General features: G+C 39.6%; 3 protein-coding genes across 4 annotated transcripts in view; 1 reads left to right on the top strand and 2 right to left on the bottom strand.

Moving 5' to 3' along the window:
• lpin1a (lipin 1a) overlaps positions 1–1,138 on the top strand; it is a 21,180-nt gene extending 20,042 nt beyond the window's left edge. For both annotated transcript variants that reach the window (XM_079997495.1, XM_079997494.1), the window contains exon 23: positions 1–1,138. This exon is cut by the window's left edge and continues 976 nt beyond it. The gene's annotated coding sequence lies outside the window, so the exon portion shown is untranslated.
• An 8,067-nt stretch (positions 1,139–9,205) lies between these two features.
• On the bottom strand, positions 9,206–12,973 carry LOC307228223 (uncharacterized protein). Its single transcript, XM_079997815.1, has 3 exons — positions 12,838–12,973; positions 12,242–12,381; positions 9,206–12,068 (listed from the first exon to the last, which is right to left on the bottom strand). Exons 1-3 carry the CDS (start codon positions 12,841–12,843, stop codon positions 9,827–9,829), a joined length of 2,388 nt encoding a protein of 795 aa, XP_079853941.1. The 5' UTR covers positions 12,844–12,973; the 3' UTR covers positions 9,206–9,826.
• A 2,031-nt stretch (positions 12,974–15,004) lies between these two features.
• Positions 15,005–19,511, bottom strand: ddias (DNA damage-induced apoptosis suppressor). The gene is made up of 5 exons (XM_079997479.1): positions 19,378–19,511; positions 18,644–18,805; positions 18,409–18,517; positions 17,920–18,230; positions 15,005–17,686 (listed from the first exon to the last, which is right to left on the bottom strand). Exons 1-5 carry the CDS (start codon positions 19,497–19,499, stop codon positions 15,895–15,897), a joined length of 2,496 nt encoding a protein of 831 aa, XP_079853605.1. The 5' UTR covers positions 19,500–19,511; the 3' UTR covers positions 15,005–15,894.
• Positions 19,512–23,862: the final 4,351 nt, after the last annotated feature.

The following is a 23,862-nucleotide window of genomic DNA, read 5'->3' as shown; positions in this document are numbered from 1 at the left end:
TATTTCTGTATTGTTTATGATTTTCACTTAGATGTATGAACTCAAAACTCAGATAAAGCATTTGCTGTGCACAGAACAGTATTCCAATGTCAGATGCGTATCAATGCAAACCTTAAACCGTCCAGTCTGTCACTGTGGTTCCACTGTGTTAAATCTTAGATTTTAATATCGTGTTCTGTCCAGCACTGATCTGTCCGAATCATTGAATTAAGGGTGTAGATATTAATAATCTGTGTAGCATTTATATAGATTTTTTTTTCTTTTTATGTTTTTTGTTTTTATTTACTTTCAATTATTTATTTCACTTAATCATGTTGGACAGATGGAAATGTCAACTACAGCACCGTTTTATATGATGTGAGTTTGTTATATTAGACTGGGCAAAACCACTTTAATTGCAAAACGTGATTGATGCTAAAGCTTAATAAATAATACTTTTTTTTATTGACCTAATTAATCTTTTGAGAATTCATGTGTTGTATGTATAACAGGTGCATATTTGAATACAGAGACAGTAATTTAACGCTCTAAAAACAAAGGAAACGTAGATATATTTGGATTTTTCACTGTTTCACAGTTGGAACTAGGCACAGCTAAAAGTAAATATAAGCCTTGGTTCACCTTTGTTTTTTTTATATGATAGGGGCATAGTTGTGTTTTATTTACACGGACAGCCAGAAAAAAAAAAGTTATCTGTATTCATTACCAATTAAGTAAAAGTCTGAACAGTATGCTTTTAAGAAAGCATCTAGTGTGACAGAAAACCTGTAAATGAACATTAAGGAATCCAGGTCATAGTAGATAAGAAAAGAAACAATAAGCATGCAAATTAAATGTTAAAAGTTGTTTTTATTTGTATTTCTTTCTCATAATCATTTTCATAAATCATGTTAATTATCAGATGATTTTATTGTGACTTTCTATTCTTTCTGCGAAAGATGTCTTTAGGTAATTACGCATTTCGTATGTTAACATAAATATGGTGCAATTAATACAGTATGCTGAGCATGTGTACGGTTGTGTTTTGAAGCAAACTAAAACCCACTAAGCACTGTGCAACCTGGGGCATATTAATCACGTTTGAAAAACAATGTAAAATTAACAGTTCTTCCAATAAAGGCAATGTTTTTTTAATATATTATTGGGTACATTCTCTGTTTCTCTCTGCTGTCTGGGAAATTACAGCCACCAGCCAAATGCTAATAACCATTTAAAAGTCAGATAAATATTTATTTTTCTTCTAAAAGACAGCTTTTTATATGGCAGTTTACATTCGTTTATGGTAAAAAAATAAAAGGCAAATTTGGCAGTTGCCAACAACTCATTTGGAATATTACACGTTTAACCTACAGGTCAACAGTTTGATGGGGTTGGGTCACCTTTTACTTCTATTTTTTAAAATGTAATAAAGTACATTTTAGGAAATTAAGGAAGTAATGTAATCTTGTGTCAGGGTATGCATTTGAGTAGTTGAGTAGTAGGCTCGAAGTTCCGCCGGTCGCTCGTTTGTGTCCGGCCACGACAGCTCACGGGACCGCGACGGGCTGCACGGAGCTCCGCGGGGGCGAGCAAACTGGACGAGGTGGTTCCCGAAACTCTTCGTTATTATTGTTATTGCTATGACGATATGTTACTTTTTAATCTCTTTTCTTGCATCTGTAAAGTCGACGCTTCAAATGAACGACTCAAGACCGGTAAACCCGTCTGGCGAGCGCTGCGTCGTCGTGTCATCTGTTTCCAATTAGCGGGTCAAGTGGAGAAGGTGGTAGTATTATTGGTAAAATATCAAATGTGTACACAAACACATTATCCTGTATGGAAGGACTCAACAGACACATTTGAACACATGTCATATTACTAAGTTTGTTTACTGTGTTTTGGACAGTACAGGCTTATGCTCTTTACAAATAGAACAAGTTTGTGGTGATGGTGTATCCCGCAGTGTATTTCAAATATATTATTATACTTTCTCAAAATATGAATGTGATATTGCCAACATTCACTCTATGCCGTCTCTTGATATGACTTTTTTTTAAAAATGTATATATTGCATTCCCAGGAATAATGAGAATCCAGGAATGCTAATGATACATGGAAAATATGTTCATGTCGTGTCAGGAAAACTATTTAATTCTGTATGCCCTTCTTATAATAAGAGAGATTTTCAATGAACAGTTATGATCATGATGATTTATCTCCATTTCAAGTATTTGTCCATGTTCCAGTATGTTGAATACATACAGACGTGGACAAATTTGTTGGTACTCTTCGACGAAAAACAAGAATCCACAATTTTCCCTGAACTTGAAATGCACAGAAGTAATTGGCATCCATCATTCTTTATTCCATATTAAATAGAAATCAGACTTGGCTTTTGATTTTTGATTCAACAGAATGTTTTACTTACTAAAACAAATGAAAATGGCATGGACAAAAATGTTGGGACCCTTAACCTATTATTTTGTTGCACAACCTTTAGGAGGCAATCACTGCAATCAAGCGATTTCAGTAGCTCTCAATGAGACTTCTGCACCTGTCAACAGGTAGTTTGGCCCACTCTTCCTGTCTCAGGTTTGAAGGGTGTCTCTCCAAACTGCATGTTTCAGCTCTTTCCATAGATGTTCGATAGGATTCAGATCAAGGGTCATAGAAGGCCACTTCAGAATAGTCCAAGACTTTGTTCTTATCCATTCTTGGGTGCTTTTAGCTGTGTGTTTTGGGTCATTATCCTGTTGGAGGAGACTGAGACAGAGCTTTCTGACACTGGGCAGTACGTTTCGCTCCGGAATGCCTTGATAGTCTTGGGATTTCATTGTGCTCTGCACAGATTCAAGGCACCCCATGCCAGACGCAGCAATGCAGCCCCAAAACATAACCGAGCCTCCTCCATGTTTCACAGTTGGTCTGGTGTTCTTTTCTTTGAAAGCTTCATTTTTTCGTCTCTTAACATGGAGCTGATGTGACTTGCCCAACAGCTCCAGTTTTGACTCATCCGTCCAAAGGACATTCTCCCAGAAGCATTGTTGCTTGTCAATATGCATTTTAGCAATTTTTTTGTCTGGCTTTTTTATGTTTTTCTATCAAAAGTGGAGTCCTCCTGGGTCTCTCTTTTTCTTCCATTCACACTATCCTCCTTTTCAATCTGGGGTCGATGTTCCTCTTGTGGCTGTGTCCAGGGAGGTTGGTTACAGTCACATGGACCTTAAACTTCTTAATAATATTTGCAACTGTAGTCACAGGAACATCAAGCTGCTTGGAGATGGTCTTATAGCCTTTACCTTTAACATGCTTGTCTATAATTTTCTTTCTGATCTCCTCAGACAACTCTCTCCTTTGCTTTCTCTGGTCCATGTTCAGTGTGGTGCACACAGTGATACCAAACAGCAGAGTGACTACTTTTCTGAGAAAATTGCTTTTAACTTCATAATTTTTCAGGAGGAATGAAGCACTGTTTCAATGAGCTGTAATGGTACCAACAAATTTGTCCACGTCTGTACATTTTCTCAGGCAATGGTTTTTAATATGATTCAATATAAAATGGTCGGCTTTTATATTCTGTCTTTATCGTGAATCACAGACAGCGTGAACAACCTCCACCACCAGTAGCACCACTGATATTGTGATTTTAAACATAAATGAGACATAAATCAGGTAAATAAACATGAATGTCAAGAAATACTGATGCACCGATAGAGGTAGTAACCTGAAACGCTGCCCCTCTGTTGTGTTACAGTTTCATCAATTTGACTGAACATTTGGCCCCATTTGAATCCAGGTCTCATCCTAGATTTTACAGAAGACGTCTGTGGTGCTGCTCCCTGCGAGTGAAACACAGGGTGGTGCTGCAAACCTCCGGAGCACCACCACGTTGGGGGACGGCAAACCTCTGCATCGCTTCGTCAGAGGGCAGCCCAAGATTAATGGCGTGAGACACACACCCGCACGCACGCACACACACCAACACACACACACACACACACACACACACACACAGAGAGGTCATGTGAATTAATAATAACAATGGTTAAATTTAGCTGCAGTTTGCAACACACGAGGTCCAGATTAGTCATGTTAGGTATGTATTACAGTTTTCCAGGTTCTGTGAAACACAGCATGTATTGACGCCGCATGGATTTTTCCACTCGTCACTTTTTGTTAACTTTTTTCAAGTTTTTCCGAGATTTGGTCTTTTTCTTTCACACGAGTGTGACTGACCTCCGAGGACAGATTTTCTGCCCAGCACTTCTTTGATGACTGGCCGTGTGACTTGGTCGCGTCTGACCTGTCGTGATCGGGGGTCGCACAGAGTCCAATGCGAGGTCGGGTGGGGACGCTGGTTTTCTTTGAACGTAGATTACAATTTTTGGAAATAAATTGTGTATGAGTTAAGACGTGTTTGCTTTAAATGAAGTACCTTATTTTTCTTTCTTATTTACATACTCTTCCCCCACTAATGCGAAAGATAAATGAATATCCCTATTATTGAAGAGCTTATCAATGTATTTATCGTTTACTGACTTATTACGCCAGGTATGGAGTGTCTTCCTCTAACCAATTCCACTAACGTCTCATTTGGACACACACCTCATGAATATTCATATCTTGCCCAGAAAAAAAATAAATAATAACAACAATAATAACAAATAAAAAAACCTTCTCTTCTCCTTTTTCCTACTGGCTAAATGTATTCATCAATATGCAACTTGCAGACTGAAAGACAACATTAAACTGATTATACATTTCATTCAAATACATGTAATTGGTCATTTCAAAAAACTGCAATAAACAAAAGTAGCGCCCGTCAGACTTGTCTGTTTTGAGAATTAAGATCCATTTTGGAGAGCACCCGACACATGAGAGAGAGAGAGAGAGAGAGAGAGAGAGACGCTGATGTGATTTTGTCCCTCACTTCTTCCCTTCTTCAGATAGTTCTGCTGTTCTTCGGCTCGTCCTTCATCCTTCTGTCCATCCCAATGGCAGGTGTATCTTCATACCAGATAACAGAGGTCATCCCCCCTTGCTTCTGGCTCGGCCCGTTGGTTGGTTGCAGCGAAAACGTTTTTACAATTTAAATTTTTTAATTCATTGACTTCATGTCATTGTGAATAAAACTGAATCGTGTTTTAGGCCGTAGACCATAAACCATAAATCACGTTTTTAGATTTTTTTTAATGACATCTCTATTTTCAAGTATTGGAAAATTGGAACAATATGTTGACCTCCATAAAATGACAACTAGAATAACACATCCTTTTGTTGAAGGCACTTCATTTCGCCGTGTTTTGTATTTGATAATTCCCTTTGAAAAGGCGAAAGCAGCGTTGCTTTGACAACTTCAGAAGTAGAAAGGAAACACAAAATGCAAAGGCTTCGTAAATATTTTGTGGGCAGATTTGTGAGATAATTAAAGCAGCCTCCTCTCCCTTGATTGTTCATCACATGTGGGATTATGTACATCTTAACAGAGTGGAACCTGACCAAAAAGATGGTAAGATCTACAGTTTGTTCCTGACAGTGACGAATAATAGTAATAATCCTTCGTTTAATTCCAACCACAGTAAGGTTTGTAGTGGGCAGGGCAGTGCGTGCGGCTCTCGACACGCTGAGTCACGGTTGGCGGTCGCTGCATGACGCACCCGCTTGTTATCAAATATATTACTCCTAAAGTCATACTGCAGCCACACAAATGCATTCCATTCACAGTGAATGGATGCAAATGGGATTGTGATGGGAATGTGGATGGAACTTTGTTGTACCAGGTTGAAGTCCTCCATCCATAGCAGCCAAAGATACAAAATATAACAATAATAAGAGGAGCTGAACACACGGGCAATATGAAAAATGTACAGTATAGAAAACACAATGCAGTCTGTATAGTTTACAGTCTAAACATTTATAAATCAATAAAGTCTATAAGTTGATGTACACTCAAAATGTACATATACATAACTTAATATCGTTTTGAATTCGTATCATTCTCCAGGTCACCATATCTTTGGCCCTGAGCATCGTGGCGCTGCTGGTGGCCGTGTGGGTAAGCTTGATCGTCATCCTTCCCAACGCCATGGAAAAGTATTTTCACATGCGAAACTTCTGGTTGTACAATGATGACAGGGTGGAGCCGCACTGGGAAGACACGTACGAGGTAAGAGATTCCAGTGGGCGGGGCTGGCGCTGTTTCAAAAGAGGTTTCAGCCAAAGATGGACTATTTGATATGTTTGCAAACTGTGTGTGTGTGTGTGTGTGTGTGTGTGTGTGTGTGTGTGTGTGTGTGTGTGTGTGTGTGTGTGTGTGTGTGTGTGTGTGTGTGTGTGTGTGTGTGTGTGTGTGTGTCTGTGTGTGTGGTTCTACTTTTTTGTTTTTTTTTCTAGGTCATGGCTTTCATCATATACAGAATCTTCGAGCTTTTGATTCTCATCGGTGCCAGTATTAGAATTGTGATGTCACTGCTGGCTGGAATTTCCCTCCGTTCTACCAAGAGCAAGGTAGTGATATAAAACGAAAATCACAGCAGATTTATCAATTAAACAAACTGACCAATTTTAAAAAGTGCTGATATTAAATGCATGCCCTCCTTGTCTGGAATCAAATTGTTATTCAGCACAGTAAGCTTAATGCACGGGAAGGATCTCACTCAGTGCTTTCACTCCAGGCCCAAGTGGTGATAACCATGCCCACGACATGAAGAGCAGAGGTGGATGAAGAAGTCATACACACACACACACACACACACATGCGCGCACACACACACGCACTCCCACACACCCCCTACCCTTGCACATCATGTATTGTCTGTGGGCCATCTTATATAAATAATGTTGATGCTCTGAATAAGCACTTTATTACAAGCTGCACAAGAGGCAACAGACCACTAGCCTTTGACTGAATCACAAATCACAACCATACTAATCAGATATAATGTATTTATGTACATACATATAAGTTCAAGAGATTATAAGTGTGTGTGTATATATATATATATATATATATATATATATATATATATATATATATGTATATGTATGTATGTATGTATGTATGTATGTATGTATATATATTTATATATGTATATATATATATATATGTACATACGTATGTGTGTGTGTGTGTGTGTGTGTGGAACACACACACACACAAATATATGGCTTTAAAATCACAATATGATCTAACGTAATAATGCCCTGTTAATCTAACAAAACTGAAAGTAATAGTAATTAGCATTAAGCTTAAGATGTAGTAATCCTATCAATGTATAATATGAATAAAATATAATCTTTCTTTTGATTGCACCATTCATACATGACCTGCAGCTCAAGTGCTTTACATTAAAAGAAGGCCATCAAATAGTAAATATGAAAGCAAAACAATCATGCAAAATGTATTTACTAGGTAGAATAATGAATATAAAAAATGTAAAACAGGGGTAAGAATAAGCTAATAAAAGAACATGGCATCACAAGAAAAAAATCTATCTAAAAATCTAAAACTTAATAAAAAAGGTAAATATTATACCCATTTTCAGCTTTGGGTCATCAATGTAGTCCATGAAGGATCACAAATGTTTCCCAGCCAATTACTAAGATAATTCTCACTGGTGGACTTTGGCAAAGAAACTTGTTCTGGTCACTTTCTTATTATGGGAGTTAAAACATAAATCAGAATCTAGAATGACACCCAGGCTTGTTACTTCTAACTACTTCAATTACTATCTAACTACCCATGTAGTGCATTTCCTGGTAATATAATAAAACTCACCTACCGTTATCATAATACCTTTTTTTTAACTTTTAATTTAATAATAATTACGTTATTATGGGATTGTTATAGTAACAAGAAGATTTACATTTTCCTAATGTAATAACTGTCCAAATTCATTGAATAACTGTCAGTCATTGAGAAATTTGAGGCCTTATTAGTGTGTGTGTGTAGAGCTGAATATCCTTGGGTGATTGGCTGTTGATGCTGATTTTGAAATGTGTCCGTATAACAGAAATGTCTTTAATTATGATGTTTTTTAATGTCGTTTATATAAATTTAATTTACTGTGTTTATTTTTGGCACTTCCTTGCTAGTAGCGCCTAGTAGCCTGAAATGAGTATAAGCTAAGAATAAATACATAGATAGAGGACCAGGAGTCCATGGAGGAGTAATGAATCAGATTTGTAGAATTCCAAAAGATAAGATGTGCAGAGTATTTAACACTATAAACAGAGTAATTAATCCCTCAAAAATCACCTGTGAGGAGTTTAAAACATTTATTTTGTACAAAGTTCAGGACATTTGGTCCAATCACATATAATTGTAAAGGTCAAAATCTCACCTTCAGGATTAAATGAAATTGTACGCTGATTTAACTGCGATTTGTGATTTATCCTCTTCATTTATATCTTAACATATTCTTAAATGTAACTATACATTTTTTTTTTTTTCGGAAAGTTGGTGACTGTTCCTTTTCCCCTCGACATATCTTGTTGTCAGTATGGAATGGAGGCCTGTTTCATCCTGCTGTCACTTTGCACCGGGTTCCTTGATGACCATGATGTATCCTTCAGCCCGTGCCGTGCTATTTGGTACAGATGCAGTGGATAACTCATCACAGCTCTTCACACACGGTGTTTCGTCGTCGATTTTTGTTTGTCCTAATTAGATTTTTCGAGAAGCATATAAGTGATCAAAAGCTGGAGCTTAATATTTTATTGGCCACTGCTGATATACAAGATGATTCCCCAACTATTATGCCGTTTGTATTTTATTAATTTATTTGTTTGTTGGTTTGTTTCGAAACCATAATATGCAAAAAGTACCAGGATGACCTACTACATTCAGTATACCGGATGTATATGTGTACGCCGGTTAAAGTTTCTAAGCAGTGTCACAATCATCAACGCTCTAAGGTAGGTAGTATTATAGTAGTAGTAGTAATAATAATAGTGTAGTAATAATAAAAGAAATCTGACCAGAAGATGTCGATGACGATCAAGTTCCAATAATTGCAATTCTGAAAGAATGTGGGTAACAATTAGGATTAAAATCATTGTGGAACACAAAATATATATTCTTTCCAGCTCTTTCCAGGACCAGACACCGCCGATTAAGCATTTGGAAACTTTGAATTAGAACCTTATAATGAAGTAGTTAACATGATATGTAATAGGACTGCAAAATGGACAAACAAAAAACACATTTTAAAGGCCTTGAGCATTAACAATACTTTTATTGATCATATTATGTTTTAATGATACATTGATTATTTAAAATAAATTCTTCACTATATGATTTACATCATAAACCTGATTGTAAATTGACCAGTAACAACATCAAGTTTAACTATAATGAGAAACCATAGCCTTTGTATACAGTTGCCCATGGTATTTGAGTATATACATTTCATTTGCAACTGCTAAAACATTGTAAAATCAATAGAAGTAGCACACTCCAAATACAGTGTAAACCATGAATACTGGAACAATGACTCAGATACAGAATAAAAACAATATTCCATAGTCCAAAGAAAATGTCAAAAACACAGACTCGTAGGGCTCTAAAACAGCATTAGGGGGTACATGTTTTTTTGCTTCTATTTTCGTCTTTTCCAGGCTCACAATTTACTCGCGTTACGATGCATTTCTTGTCGGGATCTTCCTCCTGTCAGCAAAGCCTGGTATTCCGTAACCCTGTCTGAAATGATGCAATTTTCTGCAAGTGTTTTGCGTCGTCCAACCCGTCTGCTGGGAGAGACAAGGGTTTCCCAGCGGGGGGGCCAGCGGAAGCCGAAGCCATCGCGGATTGTGTGTTTCAGGTTTAAAGGTGTATTTCAGGGTTTTTTTAGGTAAAAGGGCCCGGGGGCTTCAGGAGGTCCCCTCCCAGAATGCAGCGCTGGTGAACACGCATGTGCTCTGTGACACGGTACTGACGTGAAAAGGTCATAGGGCAGTGAGGGCAGGGGTAGGGCCTGACTCCAAGGTGGCTGCGCATATGCCTGTTTAAGGAGCCCCTCTGGCTAAAGGATCGATCACACAGAAGGCACTGGTACGGGTGCTGGTGTGGGTTTGATAAACACCCTGACCCTGAAACTGGAAAGGTCTTTGGTGTGCAGGCTGGTAAGGTGGGTGATGTAGTGGCTGGCACAATGTCTGGTAAACCAGGAGACATGCAGGCACCCAGGCTGGTAACCAGGCCTGTCGCCTCGACATTGCAAACAGCGTCCGAGCTAGAAGCCTCCTCTCTACAATCACAATCAGCTCCCGTCCCAATGTGTCGTCCAACTTGAGTCCTTGCCTCAAACGTTCCCCGCCTAGCAACAACCACAGAATCTCTTTCTCCCAAAGATTTGTTGTCATAGCCAGATTTGGCCGAATCTGTACATCTCTTATGAATCAAGGCTTCCAATTTGGCCACGGCCCCGTGCTCTTGATCATGGTCCCAAGTCCGCACTCCAGATTCTCCATCCCCAACTGCAATGCCTCTCTCTCCACCCGCAGTCTGGTGGAACACATGCAGCTGTGCTGTGCTTGTGCTGATGTCTAGAAGCAAAATCTCGGTACCAGTTTCTCTGCTGTAGGAATGTGTTAAAGGACAGTGATTTGGATTGCCAGAGGATCTTATAACATTTGACTGATCAAATGGCACAGGGCTGGAGTTGCTGTAGTTACGGAGTTTCTGCTTTGATAGCGTGCATGAGTGTGTCTCTGCGACGCCTGAGGCTTCTGAGGGCATGCAGTGATAACGGCCGTGGTAGGTCTCCTCCTCACCATTGTAAACCGGGCTGCAAATATTATTAACAATGGCCATTACAGCAGTCAGGTTTGGTTCCGAGTTTTCACTGTCTGAATTGTTCTCAAATTTCAGAGGTGGATTGCTTCCAAAATGCCCCTCCTCCATTTCGGCCTGACTAGAGGCAGAGAGAGTGCACTCCACATGAACAACAGTTGATTGGAGGCTAGAAACACCCTCCATTCCATATTTTTCCACTATATTCTGGCGAGAATGATGCCCTTCCTCTCGATTCCTCTCCTCCGTCCTCCCGGAACACTGATTTGTAGCATAGCTTCCTGAGTCATGTTCTGAGACAGGGAGTGAAGTGACAGCCCTTCTGGACCCTAATCTCTGATCCGAGCAGTGACTGGCCAGCTCCTCCCCGGCCTGCATGTGGGAACATTCCACTTGGGCTGCCTGACTCTCGCTGTTGAGGGAGTCCTGCCTTTCCTCACTCTTGGCTTTTCCGCCATCACTACGACGTTCAATGCCCTTGCCACAATGTACTGATTGTCCTGCTGGATGATGGAAGGCAGTTCCGTGGCTTCCGGTTGCAGCCTGGGGAGGCAGTGCAGTGAGTGCATGCACCGCCTCCAGTTGAAGCCTGGGGACTTTACTGGTGTGACAGATGACAGGCACCTCCCCAAAGCCCCTCTTCTCTACTCTGGCCCTCCGTTCCTCCTTCTGCTCTTCCTCATCCTCTTCCTCTCTGCTAACCTGAAGCTCCTCTTGTTCTGCGCTACCAGGTGAACGTGTCTGAGCCCTCTCCTCTTTACTGCTTTCAGTGTTTACAGCGGCAATGCACGGCGTATCTAAAGTAGATACAGTGCTTACAGGTGTAATACCATATACATTATTAACATTGCCACTGCTTAAGGTCTTTAGTGCTTCCCGTTTAAAACAGGACATTTTCTTGTTTAATTGATCATATATTTCCTCACAGTATTCACCACTTGTGTTTATATTGTGTGAATATGGCAGATTTGGAGTCGTACTACAGTTGATTGTAGACTTATTGTCTGAATACAGCTGATTCTGAGCCATGCAAGCGCCCATATAACTTGATTTCACCTCTGTGAGTTGCCTAGCCCTGAGAGCCTCTTGTAGTCCATCCATCTGCAAGTAGCCTGCAGCCGTGATTAGGCTGTAATAATGCTGGTGCGCTGCAGGGGGGGGCAGATTCCCCGTGTAAATGTAGTCCAGTACCAGCGCCAACGCGGAGTCTGACAGACACGGGTCACACAGTTCCAGCAGATTACCAGTGGACGACAGAAGAGCAGCAAAAACTGGACTGGACGCTGCGAGGACACACCTTGGGAAGGAGAAGCGAGGGGATGAAGTCGTAGATGATTCTCGAGCAAAATCCAAAACAAATTGGTAATTCATATTTTGCGTGTCTGTGTGTGTGTGTGTGTTTGTTGATTGATTGATTGATTGATTTACTGGTTATGCCAGAGAGGGCCAAAACATGGGCACCTCGCTCACCTGTGTGCTTGGTAGAGGTGAGCTGGATTCTGCCTCCGTCTGATCACACAGTCACAGAAGAGAGTCGAGTCTCTTTGAAGCTTTAGATTGGCCAACAAGAAGGCTGCGTGCTCACCTACTTCTTGGGTAGAGGACGCCACCTGGATAGTAGTTTAGATCATTTTTTTAAGTCCTTGAAGTCTTTATTTTTCTTAATTTATTTTTTTTAATTAGTGAGGGAAAAAAACCCACGCTACAATTGTCATATTTAAAGAAAACACCAAAATGTTTGCTTTCAAATACACGTCATGGACATGGGTCACGATATGTTGATGTGGATTTCTGTGATCTCTTGTTCTGGAGTCTGAGGGGCTTTCAAACAGCAGGCATTTTTGATTTGATCCTCCAGAAAGAAAGTTGCTTTCCCAGCTAGTTTATAAGGCATGCAACAATAGACACCACATCCATGTACTACTCAAACAAACTCGACACTTGAGTTCACTAACCCTATGATACAGTTGATTATATTATGATAATTCTGTTTCCCTTGAGTTAAAGTTGAAGAGCAGTGCATAATGAAATTCGTAGAATTGCAAGGTTTTTCTAAATGAACTTACCTCCATGATATGTTTAGAGGTTCAGGAAAAAGTTCCCACGGACTCCTTTGCAATGAGCTCCTGTTTAAAATCCTACCGAGGTCTTTGTACCGTTGAGCCTCCATGTGGCCTATATAGTCCTCGCCTGGCATCTACGCACACTGTCTCGTGTGGGAAAATAATCACAAGCTTTTCATATTGGGGGTGCGGCGTGACGTGGCGGGACAGGTGCTTTTAGGGAGCACCAGCGTCTGACGTCAGTCTCCATGGCCTGTTATAGAGAGAGTGATCTAGACCAGTCCACTGAGGACCAAGAGGGGATCACAGAATCAAAAAATATAGAACATCCCAACTTTTGGCGTGGGAACATTTTGTGAAATGGGCGTTGTTTGTGTAATAAATTAATGGGGAAAAAACAAACACACACACATTGTTTTTATACATATTATTTATAGTTCAGTGATCCTCTGAATGATACAGGCACTCTAACAAAAATGTATGCATAAGTGAGATTGCATAAGGTATTGCCCTCAAATCCAAAAAGACAACAGTAATTGTGTTTCAACTTTTTGAATCATTACATAAATAAAAATATGTATAGTGCTTACAGGGCTTGTCAAGGGGTGGCAGTCACCACACATATTCCACAATATTTCAACTGATTTTACATCATATTTTTCGTACACTGAATTCTAGCGATATCACATATGAAGATTTGATGGCATTACAAAATGTACAAATATAATCAATTTTCAATCTTAATCAAAATATCAAATTATCTTTGTGTGTGTGTGTGTATAAATATGTATATGTGTATATATGTATATACATTATATATGTGTGTGTATATATATATATATATATATATATATATATATATATATATATATATTTATGTTTATATATATATGGATATATGGATATAGATACATAACAATATAATTGTCGCCTATATAAGTGTATTTCCGACCATTCCAAAATGCACATTTCTCTGGCATAATCTTGTAAAAGCAATTCTGGAAAATTTTTATTATCTTACGATTTGAATAACAAAACCTGGGGGAACATCACAGGTTTTCAATTATTGTGTTTCCCTTCAAGGACTTTTCAAGCACTTAAGCACAAAAACGGCTATTTTCAAGGTATTACAGTACTTCCATTTCTGAGGACAAAATTCCAGCACTTCTAGGGCCTGGTAAGAACCCTGCTTATGTCATCCTAGCACAAACAGTCCTTTCTGGAGCCACCAAATGTCAGTAGAAAAACTTTTTGGAGAGTGCCATATAAGTAGCCCTTCTATCCCCTGTAACTCTCTGTCGGGGGCCATTTATATTTTCAGGGCAGTGTGCCCACTTTTCAGCTGATGCTTTGTTGACAACTCCTTATTCAGTCATTTCTCCACCCTCCTCCACCACGTGCTCGTCAGGCCTTTTTGACTGTATAGGACTCTAGTTACAGCCCTACCCCTCACTGTTCATGGAGTCTTAGTTGACTTCCCCTGGATATTGCACAATGGAAATCCCACTGTCACACACACAACAATGCAGCTCATTTGGAAACACTGAGTAGAGGGATCAAGTTGAGAGGGATTCAAAGGGAATGAATTGACATGCCAATAAGCGAGGCATGACCAAATATGACATAAAATGCGATATGTATTTAAATTAAACTATAAAAAAAATCTGTTTAAACAGTGACTGGGTAGATTGGGTGGATTGTTCCCAATAAGTAGTATTCACAAGGAAAACTTAAAGTATTTTGGCATATTTATTTACTTATCTAATTGATAGGTAAGAATGAATTTGTGTCTTAATTAAGTGAAGAGCTGATAGAAATAACACAAGAATGACAAAGAATTAGTCAGGAATCAATCAAATAATACCTGTAGTCTACTGACCCACTGTGCATTTTCCCCAGTAAGTACACAGGCACTTACATAAAGTAGTTGTCCAAAAGGTTTTGTATTCTACAAGAAATATAGAAAAAATTGTAAAAGAATAAAATACAACTGATTTCTATGTGCAAGTACATAACATGTTTGCAAGTGCAGGACATGGATACACATTCTTTGGGGACATTTTAACATTAAAGATGAGTATGACAATGAAATATTAAACTTTTCTTTCCTCATACTTTTTAATTCTCAAAAATGTGAAAGTACAAAAAAAATAATATTGTACGACCGGAAAAACGTTCAAGTACAAAGACATTTTATGGCGCTGATTTAGCTCCTCATAGAGAACCTGATGATACCCGTGACACAATACACCCACACACAGGTCATGTATGCTTCCATTCACTACGTGATGTCAAAGGCTGGCTCTGAGTTGTATCAGTATTCGTTGAGTCCAGCCCGATGTCCTCTTGTGATGTACTCTGTTTTATACAGTGTCTTTTTGTGAACCGTGGGAGCCTATGCATGGGTGACCCAGACAGTTCTTTGGGAATAAGTCTCCCTCTCGCTCTCTCTCTCTCAGCACACAACACACCCAATCTTTCCCCAGTGCCCCCTCACCCAGAGGAAGAGGCTGTTTCCATCTGCTGGATACATGACACCCTAGCTCTCATATCACACTAGATGCCGATAGTGGGCACTGGCGCACACACACCCCCCACTCTCAACACCACTCTCAACATGGGTAGTCGGCAGGCCAAATCTGACTTAATAGCGACCTCTTCTGTCTCACAAAAGTAAGGGTAACAACACGCTCAGTAAGTAAAGCACACAAAGTTTATATCAAAATATAATTTTTCACAAAAAAGAGCACCACACAACGCAAGGGAAGCTTGAGTTTTTACTTTGATATAAATCTTTTTTTTAGTAAACTGGTAAATTGCAGGTAACAAATGTTAAAAATCATGGAAGTAGTTTTAATCAACACTATGATTTGTGAAAAACATCCGGAATAAATTGTTACATTGTTTACATCTAATAATAATAATAATACGTGCATACATAATGAATACACAACAGTCAAGCAAAAATATACCCATAGCAGCAGCTTGTGTCATTCATATATAAATAAAATTAAATAAAGATTCATCTGGGGCGGATTATGGGTTGCATCAGAAAACCTCTCAGAATGAGTCGGTGAAAAGATCTCTGGAGCAATTAAATGTCTGGCTCTTATCAAGACCTGCTTCATCGGCTGGCGTGGACCCTGGCCTGTCGCAGTGAACCGGCTGATTAGGGGGATTTTCCGCCTGTTTTTGTTCCGGCCGTATCTGTGGCAGTGTCTGACCAAGACAGCAAGCGGTTTGTCCGCATCGTCTGGAGCTCGCAGGCAGCAGCGTTTCGGTGCTGCGGGGAGGAATCATCAACTGAGTCTCACTGGCACAAGCATCTGTGATACACGTGTGGTCTAAAGGCCTCTCCATTCCAAGCCTCAGACCATACCGCATCGCTGAACAACCTTTAGGCTCGCCCACCTTCCGGAACCTTCTCCTGGATGTGAGTTTATGGCTGTGCCTCCTGGGCGTCACAGAGTACACTGGGTTTTGGTGCATAAAGTTGGCACTGTGGCAGTTTGATTTAGCCAGTGATGGGGGGAATTTATCCGGACTATTAGAGCCCCTGCTGGGAGTGCCAGTGTGATAGAGGTGAGCATACTGCCTGCCGTAGATTAGAGTCGTAAGTCGTATATTTGATTCCTTTAATGCATTAGTCCCGTGCGCAGAAGCACAAGACCTTTCAGGAGCGGCCTTTGCTAAGGGAGTGGACTGGGAGGGAGGGATGAACTCAAGTGCGTGTGAATAACCACTATGGAGGATGTCAATTGTGGCTCGGTGATTTCTATTTTGATCCTGTGTGCTAAAGTGTTGTGAACTCCCACGATGGTCCACCTCAGTGCCCTGATTTCTGACACATGTGCCTTGCTTATTTGCCGCGAATGCAAGGTGGGCCGACATATTGGAATCCCAGCATTGGTCCATGCTCTTATCAAGCGTCTGTGTGTTCTCATTTGTCATCGGCATCATCCTGATTCTGCCCGTTTCGGTGCCTGTGCGGAGTGTCTGTGATGGCATACTGGCCATCGGTGAAATACTGAACAGGTCGGCCGAGCAATCGTATATGTCCTCTCCCTCACATAGTTCGAGCTGCTCCCCACAGCCACCCTCACGCGTCTTCAGCGGAAACCTCGAAGAGCATCCATTACATCCTTGGGACTGTATTTCACAACCGCTCGGGTCCTTATATATCCGATCCATCGATTCAGGCGCAATGTCATCTCCATGGCTCACAAAAGATGTATTACTCTTACTCATATCCAGTAATATCTTCCTGTGTGAATGGCTGGCGGACAATTGAGTGTTACTTTGACATCGGGAGACGGATTCAGTGGATAAGTTCTTCTTTAAGTGTCCAAATGATGCCTTGGTACAAGGTGTATTTCCTTCAAACTGGTTTTCCTTACAAAGAAACACATCCAGACTCTCAGAGAAAGGCATATCCTCCCAACTCAATGAATTTGACAGGGGCGTATTGGCCTGCTCTGCATCATGTCCTCTGACAGAAAACCGCTCAGCATCTCGGTGGGAAAGCTGAGACGAACTGGGCCGACTGCACGCAACTGGGGTGAGTTTATGAGCCTCCTTGCTTGATGATCGTGGAGAGTATGTGAACCAATAATTACTTCCGGCGTTGCTCTCATTAAATGATGGAAGAGGCGACAGCGTTATTTCCAGGTGGGTTCTCTGTTCTGTGGGCGCACCGTGTGGTGATGGAGGGATGTGTGTCTGTCTGTCGTTGAGCTCATATCCACTGTCCTGAGTACTGCAGCCTTGCTCCTGCTCCGCTGAGGAGGTAACCAGTCCAAGTGACTGTTCCCCGGGTGGTGTGGGACTTAGGCTGGAGTCGTTCTGCAATAACCTGGTTGTGGGGGGGAAAAGGGAATGTTAAACAATGTCATAATAAAGGGCACTTTGAACGAGAAACACATGCAGCCAGCAAGATAAAATATAAGACGCAACATGAGACTTATATTGCAAATGGAATGAAAATGAATGAACGGCTTAATTGTAACTCGTGTGTAGATCTGTGAGAGACTACAACGACGAGGATAGCCTCGATACAAACTCTGGAACATCAACAGTTAAAATTACCTTTGTATTGAGTGGGTGAAATGACAGAAGCGTGGAGGAGTGGAGTTTTTGACACTGCTGTTTGCTGGCTGATTAAGAGCCAGCACCGGTGGTGTTCCTGCCACTGTCAAGGCTGTTCTTGGACCAGTGGATTCCAGTGGACATTCTGCAGCCTTCTGAAGAAGAGTTTGGTAGAAACTGAGGACAGAGCAGCCTCCTCGGGCCAAAGCTTCGGGAAGGATAATCTGGCTGGCAATGAACTGGGACCCACTCCCGGTTGAACCTCTCAAAACGGGACTCCCAAACAAAGGGCCATTTCCTGTATTAATTATCTGTGGGAGGCAGGAGAGAGCTTTGTGAACACAAAGAGGAATTTATAAACACATAGTTCATAGTGTAGTCTTCAAGATTTTTATGGTAAATGGCATTCAAAAAGATGGTTCTCTAACATCTACTGTCCAGGCATCAACTGCACATCAGTGTTGGATCATGTCACATCTTTGTCAGTACCTTTAACCCAAAGATGAAATGTTTGCCAATGAAACATTCTTCTACGGCCTGAACCAGTAGGGCTGATCTCGTTGAAGCTTCTACTGGGTCTGCGAAGTCCTCAAGCAATCTACAACAAAAACAGCAACAAACAACAAAGTCGTTTTCTCTAAATTGGCAAAGATGGGAATACATTAAATGACATGAAACAGCTATAGCAAGGTGGTGAAACTTGGACTTAGTATTAAGTAATTACCTTTGTATGCCATTTGCGTTAATGCCAAAGAATGACTCTAGACATTTTCCAAATACTGTCACACCAAAAATATTGCTTTCCCGAGCCACTCTGAGAGACAGGCGGTATCGGTAGTCCACCTGCTCTTTCAGGCAGCTGAAGCCACACCTGGAGCATTTGAATCTGTGAGATGAAGACGAAAGATGGTAAACACTGGAGACTGAACAGACATCATGAAAATAATACCTGTTTATTCCCAGTTTAGCAAATAGGAGCAGGGTCGTTCTGTGATAACCACGGTGAGATAGCAGATGACAGCTGGGGTTGATCTACTTACTTCCACAAACATCCAAATGACTAAGAAAAACAAGTGTTCTCAGATTTTACTTTTAAACGAATTATTTTGAGGTGCAAGTCAGGGAGGCAATTTACATTGAACACTTGTTCATCAGACACATTCTCAACTCAGTTCAGAAATACGTTGCAGTTCTAACTTACCAGTGGTCGAAAATAACCGCTCAAAAGTCTAACATTACATCATGGCTGAAAGGACGATTATGTATTTGCGTGTGTGGCTGACATTGATTCACATTTCCCGTTTCATTTTTGCTGTCAGAAAAAAACTATATTCAAGTGCCACGACGAGAGACGAGATAATAGAACGGGCTGAGTTGATAGAATATGAGAGGATTTTTGTACTGTACACACATTTTACCACGATGTAAGTAAGGAAAATAACGTTGAATGAGTCTTACCTTGTATTGTCCCGCTGTTCAGGGTCTACCCTGGAGCAGCAGTGCTTACAGCTTGGGTAAAGCACACATGAGTCTTGTAGAGACAGTACAGCGCAGTCTACCAGGGCCCGTTTAGCAGCCATGCAGCTCGCTAGTTCATCTTTTACATAGTAATAGTCAGGTTAATTATCACGGCCAGTAGCTGTATGTTGATCAAGAGCTGAGTAACATTTGGCACAAATCGACAGACATATTTATAGCGATATTTGTAGATTACTTTTTTCGATTCCCCTTTTTCTAAAGGGGAATCAAAACATCCGCCGCTTCCTCCTTGTGCTTCCGTAAAACAGTCCGACGTAGTACAAGCACTAATCCAATTGTTCCGGGAAGCAAGTCGATCCCGAAATAGTTTGGTTTTAAGGCTGTTTAGAGGATTTTTCAAGCACAATTGGATGATGGTTTCAGTTTATACTTTTAAAATACTGATTTTAAAATACTTTTGAAAAAATAAAATACTCCCCCCCCCCCCTGTAAAACACAATATATAACAATTTAATAAAGTCGTTTTTAATTATAGTTTTTATAAAGTATAGTATAAAACTCCTCATCCCATACTACAGCATCAGTGTCATACGGTGATGGCGGAGTTTGGGATTATAAGGAGTTTCTTACTGTTGTCATTAACACTGCAATTTCACACACAAAAAAAACCTATAATTTGTTATCTGAAGTGTTTGTTTATTGAGCAGGAATATTGGGTATAGAATAATTACAAAATGCAATTAATTCAATAGGTAAAGCAACTTCAAATTTTGGGACAGGATGTAAGAAGATGTAAACACTATTGTTACAGTTGACGTGCCAAATTCAGACCCTGATTTGGTAATACAGCTGTATCTACATTTAACATTATAGAAAACCCACATACATAATTGTTTGAGTTAAAATATTAGTATAATCTGAATGAATAATCCCTTAGTGCCTTAGTTGTTTGAGTTATTTCACAACAGTGTGACATCAGTTCAAATCCATGTGAGACTATACTCATGGGTGTGTTCCATCATTGAGTTATAGCAGACTTTGTGTTATATATATATATATATATATATATATATATATATATATATATATATATATATATATATATATATATATATATATATATATATTCAACCACGAACAATTATCAACAATGGATTAAACAATAATCCACCGTGTTTTCCATCAAAGAAGAAATGGACACGCAGGGTTGATCTACCACAGAGGGGCTCTGGCCAGGACACCCCTCCAGCTGTGAGAATCTGCCACCTGCAATACAGCATCTCGGTCAGGGCACACATTAAATGCAAACTAAAAAGATTTAAAAAAAGAAACAAAAAAACATCCACTCCAATCCACTGTATGTTACGTAACTATATAGGAAGAGTGATAGAAATGGACCAAATGAAATGAAATGCATAGAATGTATTGCTAGATGACACTCAAAGCAAAAACACACAACAACATATTGCTGTAACCTTAATATAATTAAAATGTATCCACTTATTTTGGATTATTCTGCATTTACCCATCCTAGTATCTGACACTGAGCAGATCCCCTCACCTGCATTCTCTGGAAAAGGAACTTCAGCTTCTGGTTCAGAGACTCGATCTCCTGAGTGATAAAGGAAAGAAACAGGTGATGTAACTTCAATTATCCATATGTTATTACAATGCCTTTGAACCAACCAACCACTGTTTCATCCAATGTTCAACGAATCAAAGTTGTCAATATTCAATGAAAATTATCATTACCGTTCTTTGTTTTTATTTTCATCTTTTTTTTTTAATACATAATACAGATAGCCCAAAGGAATTCACAAATACCTGGTTCAGTTTCTCACTGTGTCTGAATTTAATCTGAGGAAGAAGGTCTTCTAACCTCTGGATCTTAAATGGAAGAACACAATTGTTGTTAAAATGCAAAATGCTATTCCAGGCTATCCTTGAAAAACTCAATAAAGTAACCACGCCACACCCTCCGGTCAATAGTTTGTAGTCTGGTCTTCATGCTCTTGTTGATAACACTCATGGCAATGGTCCTGGGTTTGGGACGCACTGGGAAACATAAACCAGACAGGCAAGATGGACACCATCCTTTAGAAAACCTTTTCACATAATCATTCTTACAATATGCACTGTGGCCCTGAGGCTTCAGGGTTGTATGATTATAATATAATATAATATATATTTTTGTTTCAGGTTTGAACGATTCACTCAGTCCTATTTTGTGATCAAAATCAATTTTAAAAGTACAGTAATCTGTAGTCAGAAATACCGTTCTTGATAAACTGTATTTGTTTATTGTTATTAACTCATTGCAACCTAAATGATAAAATATTAATTAGTTTATTGCATTGTTGTTCATTTATTGCATAAAAAAGATCCTAGGCTGATTATCCACCATGAGATTTAATATAGCCATTATGTTACTCAAGTTACTCAAATTAATACTATTTTATCGTGTCAATGAAAATATAAGCTCCACTCTCCCTGCTGAGCTGTACATTCAAACAGGGATCATGAGCTCAAGTTTAAGACATAACACATGCAAATATCAGTTGACATCCAGTCTTACCATGCTGGAAGATGTTGGCAACCTCTAGTACGTAAGGCCTGTGAGGAAAAACACAGACATCAGCTTAGTTTATGAGGCACGGTCAATTTGGTCATTATTTTGTGCATTTTGGGTGTCATCATAGTAAAATCCAAGACACCATTGAAATAAGAAAATAATGAGCTGAGGCACGCTTATTCTTACCCTTTTTATATTTATTTAATTCTTTAAATTATTATATTCTTTTGTAAATGCATTTTGCTTGCTTTTATTGTCACTACTTCATGGCCTTCTTTTGATTTTATGCACTTTGAATTAAATGTCATGTATGAACGACATGTAATTTGCTATACAAAGCTTATTATTTTTATTATATTATTGATATTATTGTCACGGACCTGATCATCAGCGGATTCCAAAACGAATCAAACGTAGTCAGTGTTATGGCAGTGTCAACTCAACACTAAGGCATTTAGACCAGGGATAGATTTTTCTAAATACATATTAAAAAATAATACAAATCATATAAGTCTATTAGTAAGCAACATTTTAGATACAGCTCAGTTTTAAGGTGGAAATATCTTACAATTGCTTGCTGTTGGCAGCTATAGAGCTGTTGAAGGGCACTATACAGCCTCGCTGGTTCCTGATCTGGAAAACAAACAGGAAATGTTTTGAAAGTGGCTTTGCACAAAGTCTAATCCCTATGGAGAGTGAAGGACTATAAAACATGTCCATCTATTTCCAAATCGTAATCACCTTGAGCTGCAACTGCTCCTGGCATTGCTATTCCCCAACACCTCTGATGATGGGTAGAATCTTACACAATATATTTTTTTATGTTTTATTTACAGTAGGAGCAACAGATGCAGCTTGATGTTATGCAGGAGTACTCTGGCATAGCATTGTTTCGAGGCACTTCAGTTTTATTATGTAGAGAACGACCATATCAGAGGGACGCTCATCTCATATGCTTATACTCTCATACTCATATAGCTATTTGCAATGTAATACTGATTCAGGCTTGTGTTTCGTGGACGTACTGTATATTTCCACCTTTAAGCGTGTCAAGCTGTAATACGGTGACATAGAATCTCTCACATAGAATCTCATTTTTAGCATAGAATATCTTTTTTGCAATGTAAAGATGAAGAGGTATGCACCCTCAATAACACCCACCCACCCATAACTTAATGTACCTTTAATGTGATGCTGTCAGAGTTCAGCCCAAAGGCACTGGAGACAATCTGAAAGGATAGAGGACAATTTAATAACAACAAAGGCCAGGAATGACCCAAATCCAAAGCATTATCATTTAATAAATCATAGGCCAAATCAGGGGTTCTTAATCCTAAAATGGGGTCCGTGCCCCCTAGCGGTTCAGAAATGAAATGCAAGGGGTCTGTCGTAAATAAAAACGAATTGTGATTTTTCTTTTTACATTTTACATTTTATATATATATTTATTTTTTTATTTATTGATCCACAAACCTGTTTGACCACAGCGGCCTCTTCTCCACGCGGGATGACCACTTCACGGAGCGTCACCACGTTGTCATCTAAAAATGTTTATCACATTGATATCAAGTTCTCACAAAACGGAATTCTTATTATTATTATTGTTATTATTATTATTATTATTATTGTTATTATTATTATTATTATTGTTGTTGTTATTATCATCATCATCATATCTGAACGCGTTCTGGACCATACATGGAACATGAAAACCCACGAGAACAGGAACTGGTGGTTTTTTCCTGCCCTCATCATTAATCCCACTTAGAAGTCAAAAGCAGCTGTGATGTCATCCTGCGGGAAGAACGTTCATCTTTTTTGTTTTCTTCCCCAGGACAGCATGACGCACATAAACAACCACCGCAGATTCTGACCGATCCAATTCTGTTGAT

Source organism: Zeus faber (genome assembly GCF_960531495.2).
Source record: "Zeus faber genome assembly, chromosome: 3".
NCBI classification, from domain to species: Eukaryota; Metazoa; Chordata; class Actinopteri; order Zeiformes; family Zeidae; genus Zeus; species Zeus faber.
This window is presented reverse-complemented; position numbering and strand designations above follow the sequence as displayed.

What these genes read in the sequence shown, in the direction of transcription:
- LOC307228223 (XM_079997815.1), bottom strand. An exon ending in CACCTCTACCAAGCACACAG is followed by an intron (nt 12,069 to 12,241) that starts GTGAGCGAGGTG and finishes CTCCTTCCCAAG; the next exon opens with GTGTGTCCTCGCAGCGTCCA.
- ddias (XM_079997479.1), bottom strand. Translation starts at nt 19,499, where the DNA reads ATGGCTGCTAAACGGGCCCTGGTAGACTGCGCTGTACTGTCTCTACAA. An exon ending in GAACAGCGGGACAATACAAG is followed by an intron (nt 18,806 to 19,377) that starts GTAAGACTCATT and finishes TTCATCTCACAG; the next exon opens with ATTCAAATGCTCCAGGTGTG. An exon ending in TTCACCCACTCAATACAAAG is followed by an intron (nt 17,687 to 17,919) that starts GTAATTTTAACT and finishes CCCCACAACCAG; the next exon opens with GTTATTGCAGAACGACTCCA.